The sequence below is a fragment of the Myotis davidii genome, unplaced genomic scaffold, assembly GCF_000327345.1.
Source record: "Myotis davidii unplaced genomic scaffold, ASM32734v1 scaffold807, whole genome shotgun sequence".
Classification (NCBI taxonomy): domain Eukaryota; kingdom Metazoa; phylum Chordata; class Mammalia; order Chiroptera; family Vespertilionidae; genus Myotis; species Myotis davidii.
In genome coordinates, this window is record NW_006298272.1 from 363,567 (window position 1) to 368,814 (window position 5,248).

At 60.1% G+C, this 5,248-nt stretch overlaps 1 protein-coding gene across 1 annotated transcript in view; it reads left to right on the top strand.

Annotated features, from left to right (window-relative positions):
* DLGAP2 (discs large homolog associated protein 2) overlaps positions 1-5,248 on the top strand; it is a gene marked incomplete at its 5' end in the record, with an annotated part of 55,187 nt that overhangs the window by 11,571 nt on the left and 38,368 nt on the right. The window contains 2 exon segments of the mRNA XM_015570589.1: positions 2,444-2,591; positions 4,735-4,954. Coding sequence (XP_015426075.1) covers positions 2,444-2,591; positions 4,735-4,954 — 368 coding nt within the window.

Genomic DNA, 5,248 nt, shown 5'->3' on the forward strand with positions numbered 1-5,248 from the left:
GAATTTCACAGTGAAGTGGGGCTCCTACAGGCGGAGATCCAGGGAGCAGCGAGGGGAGGCCCTGGAGGGAGGCCGGGGTCCCGCCAGTGCTGCGCGGAGGGCGGCCCTGACCAGGCCCTGTCTCTGGCATCCAGCCTCCAGGTCTGCGATTGTTTCAGGGTGCCCGGCCTTCTTGTTCGCTATGTGATAAAGCCCCAAATCGCTGTGTTAAAATAACCTGTTAAATGCAGCAAGCCTGGGGCTAGGGGGCCAGGCCGCTGGGCTCTCTGCCACCAGCACTTGGCACCTGCGATCTGGGGGTCGAAGGCGTGAAGTTGGAGCCGACACCACGTCCAGCTTTGCCGTGGCTCTGGGTGCGCCAGGGCGGGCGGCTCACGGCGGCCGTGCCTCCGTGTCCCCATTGGCACCATGATGGTATGAATGGCCCTACCCTGCCCGGCCGGTGTGGCTCCGTGGTTGAGCATCAACCTATGAACCAGGAGGTCACGGTTCGGTTCCCGGCCAGGGCACATGCCCCCGTTGTGGACTCCATCCCCAGTGTGGGGCTTGCAATGAGGCAGCCGACCAGTGATTCTCATCATGGATGTTTCTATCTCTCTCCCTCTCTGAAATCAATAAAATATATTTTAAAATAAAATATGTCGGGACCTCCCTGATGGGGTTCCTGTGGAGGCAGACGGTCAGGACCCTGTGAAATTCCCACCAGGCGGCCAGGGCACGGCATGTGCCAGACGCAGCTGCCGTCTGTGTTTAAGAGAAACTCTGACTCGCTCTCTGTGGCGGCTGCTTTTCCGTAGGTGGCATTGCCCCGTTTTGGGATAAAGGGAATCCTTGGGAGTGAGAGGGGATCCTAAACACAGGACCCCAATCCTAGCAAATCGCATGTGAGTGCCACCCCAGCCACGGCGCCGGCACGGGCTGCTCACCACGGCCCCACAGCGAAGGCGCGCCTGGGCCTCTCGGGCGGGGAAGCCCCTGTCACCTGAGACCGTTAACATGATGGGCGGCTCCGTTAACCAGGCGTGAGCGCTATTTCGGTGGAAAAAATAAGGGTTCGGGACTAACCCATAGAAACGCAAGGTCTGGGAGCAGCGATTTCAAGGACACACAGGAGGCGACGCGGGATGCAGAAAAGTTTGTGTTTTCCAAAAGCAAAGGTGAGCCAAGAGCCTACGAGTCAGCGCAGCCACCTGAGCCCCTGCACCGAACACACACACACACACACACACGCACACACACACACACACACACACACACGCACACGCACGCACGCACGCACACGCACACACACGCGCGAGGCCAGCTGCGATCCACACAGTCCACACGGTCCACAGGAGCCCCCACACGTGGCCAAGTCCTGGGGACCGATGGGCATTTTGCTGCTTCCACGGACTCTGGCCACTTCCGTGTGGGGACAGCCAGTGGCCGTGTGTGGGCGTCTTCCTGCCCTCAGCCCGGTGTGCTCAGTGGTTAGAGTATCAGCCCTCGGTCTGAGAGGTTGCAGGTTCAATTCCGGTCAAGGGCATGTACCTTGGTGGCAGGCTCGATCCCCAGCCCTGGTTGGGTGTGAGCAGGAGGCAGCCAATAGTCTCTTTCACATCCATGGCTCTCGCTGTCTCTCCGCCTCCCCCCCACCCTACCTCCCTTCCACTCTCCTCAAAAGTCAGTGGAAATACATCCTCGGGTGAGGATTAACCACAAGAGTTTACTCTGCACAGCAAGGCACATGCCTGCTGGCCGATGCGGAGCCAGAATCGGCCCCTGATGTTGGTCCCCGTGTCCCTGCGCCGGCTGCACTGGGACCTGACCCGGCCTTTCCGCTGCGGGAGGACTGTCAGCAGAACTGGAAGGGGGCCCGCCAGCCGGAGAGTTAAGCTCAGCCGACGCTCGCACTGCCGGCGCCCTCCCCTTCCCACACACTTTCAACGTTTTACCAACTAGAGGAAGGGAGACGGGGAGAACCGGTTTTTCGGGGGGTCTGGGCGAGACGGGCCATGTGATGGTGAAGTGGCTTTAATTTCTCAGTCTGCTCCTCTCTGCCCGGGTCGCAGAGGCTGGGCACCTTCGCATAAGTTGAGAACGAAGGCGAGCCTTCTATTTGTCCTTTGTGTTCCGGGGTCGGCAACGTCGCCCAGAGCCGGCGCGGTTTTTATGAGATTTTCAGGGCGTTTGGTTTCAGCTCAGTTCATTTTCATTCAGCACTTTCTTAAGAATGCTCATTTCCTGCCCGGCCATAAAATGTCAGGATGCGAAGCAATTTTGCAAATAGCCTCCCTCTCACGCTGGGCGCCATTCATATTTGTCGATGCGGACCTGGCGAGTGTCTGCATGAGGCAGAGGCCTCCGTCCACGTGGAGGTTCGGGTTGAGCTTGGTTCCATCGTGCCCCCTGCCCCTCCCGTGCTGTTCACGCAGCCCCTTTTCTCTCGCTCCTTCCCTTGCAGCCAGAGCTACCTGCAAGCCGCCAGCGACGGGCCCGCCGGCCACGGCCTGGACACCTCTGCCAACTACAACTCCCCGAAGTTTCGCTCCAGGAACCAGAGCTACATGAGGGCGGTCAGCATGCTGAGCCAGGCCAGCTGTGTGAGCCAGGTGGGGACCCCTTGCACCTCGGCCCCTAGGCCCCGTCTCTAAAGCTGTGTTGTCCCGGGGAACCTTCCTGCCAGGGTGACAGCTCCCCCTCCCCCCATGTCTGGGGGAGGCCAGGAGAAGACGGGCAGTTGCCTGCCACAGGTGACCGGCCTGGGGCCTTCCTGAGGTGCAGTTGTCCCGACATTTATGACTGTGATGCTTACATTGATCTCTTCCGGGTAAGGAAGGACGGCCCAGCGGCCATCTCAGCCCCTTGCTGCCGAGTTAGCTCACACTATCTTCCTTCCTTTCCCCAGTGAAACGGGCCAGGGCAGCCTGATGGTGCCACATCCCCCCCACACACGCCTCTCTAAAAAGGTCATGTGTGGTGACCTCCGGGGAGCCCACCGTTGGCCCGCCCCTGCCTCACCTGCCGCCCTCCCATCTCCCCAATGCTCTGGGCCGTGGCTCCTTCCCTAGAGCACTTTGCGTTGCGTTCCCGAGTGGGTGGGTCACAGAGGAGGTGTGGGACGCTGCGAACCACACAGACCTTTCCCCGCTGACGCCCTCGGGGACGCCCCCGGGAGCCCTTTCCACGAGACAGTCGGCTCACGGCAGGCAGGTCATTTCTGTCCTTTCTCGACCAATTCGAGTCCCTTCTCCACCACCTCCCATTTGTCTGGGAAGAGTCACGTTCATGCTGGACCCCGCTGAGGAGCTGCGGCTGGCACATCAGCCGGACGTTCCTCTCCTAAACTGCGCTCTTTGTCGGACGCACAGGCAGGTGTAACCTCCTCGCAAAGGAGAGCGCGGGCTCGCTGGGCTGGCGGAGGTTCCCACGCTTCCCTCCTAAGTCCCTGCCCTTCCTCCCACCCCGGCCCCGTCCGCCTGGTCTCAGCCCCGCGTTCACTCTGTGAGATTTCCAGGAAAAGCCTCCCGATTTGGCTCATGGGAAACATGAGCGTGTTACCCCCTAGAGACCTGGGGCCGTGTCACCGGCCAGGGTCACCACCCTCCCCCAGGCCCATGGCCCAGCCTGTCTCTGCCCCAGGATCCCCCACTATCCCAGCCCCGATCATTTCTTAAAATGCAGGTGGGCTCAGCGGGCTGCCTCAGTGGTTGAGCATCAACCTATGAACCAGGAGGCCACTAGTTTGATTCCCTATCAGGCCACATGCCCGGGCTGCGGGCTCGAACCCCAGTGGGGGGCGTGCAGGAGGCAGCCGATCCATGATTCTCTCTCATCAGGGATGTTCCTATTTCTCTCTCCCTCTCCCTTCCTCTCTGGAATCAATAAAAATATATTTTAAAATAATAAAACGCAGTTGGAACTTTCAGAGTCCCAGGTGACTCCACACCTGGCAGGTAAATCGCAGGCTTGGAAATCATCACCTGCTAAACTGCAAATGAAGTGAGGGCTCTCATGTCACAGGCTGAGGAAGAAAAGGGGGGGAAAGACAGAATGAGGTGATGGCCCTGGTGGGGGGCAGACAGAGACCCCCCCAGCCATCGGCTCCTGTTGCTGCCTGGGGACAGGACGAGCTTATTGACAAACGGGCTTGGTCTCCATGGCGACGAGGAGAGGCAGAGGAAGTAGCCTGTAGTTTGAACGGGGCCTTTGCAGCAGGTACTGTGCTAGCTTTTCAACTCAACCTCTCGAACGCAGTCACACCTGCCGGCCACCCTTGAAGCATCGGCTTGGGGTCCGCAGGACACCCCGGCCGGCTCGGAACTGGCCGCTCGCCTTTGAGTTTAGTAGGAAATAGCTCACCCTAGCGGGTTTGGCTCAGTGAACGTCGGTCTGTGGACTGAAGGACGCCGGCTTTGATTCTGGTCAAGGGCACATGCCCGGTTGCAGGCTCAGTCCCCAGCCCAGGTCGGGCCTTGTGTGGGAGGCAACCCATCAGCATGTCTCTCACATCATTGTCTCTGTGTCTCCCCCTCCCTCCCACTCTCTCTAAAAATCCATGGAAAGTACCCTCGAGGGAGGATTAACAACAACAGCAATAACCCAGTGAGCTCTTTCCCGAGCTGATGTCGGGTGCTGATGTCACACTCCCCGTGCCGGGCGTGGGAGACTCCCCGGAAGCCGGTGGGTTTCGGGCCCGCAGGCCCGGGTGTGCGTGGCAGGTCTCGCCACCGACCGCGCCCTTGCCCGTTGCAGATGAGCGAGGCGGAGGTCAACGGGCAGTTCGAGTCGGTGTGCGAGTCCGTCTTCGGCGAGGTGGAGTCGCAGGCCATGGACGCCCTGGACCTGCCCGGCTGCTTCCGGACGCGCAGCCACAGCTACCTGCGTGCCATCCAAGCCGGCTACTCCCAGGACGACGAATGTCTCCCCGCGCTGACGCCCTCCCATGTCACCTCCACCATCCGGTCCACGGCAGGTAAGGATGCACTGGCGGGACACAGGGGGGCGTCTATCCCTGGAAAGGGGGCCCCTCATGGCCGGGACGGTCTAGTCTCAGACGCTAGTAACTGTCTCTCCTGCTTACGTAGGTGGTCCTGACCGCGATGGCATTTTGAAACGTTTCTTTCATAGGTAACTTTTCTTTCTTCTAAGAATGAAATCCACAGTTGTCAAGGTTTTAAAAATAATCAAGTCTGCCCGGCCCGCGGGGCTCAGTTGGCCGGGTGTGTGTGCCTGCACAGGAGGTCAGGGTTCGATTCCCGGTCAGGGC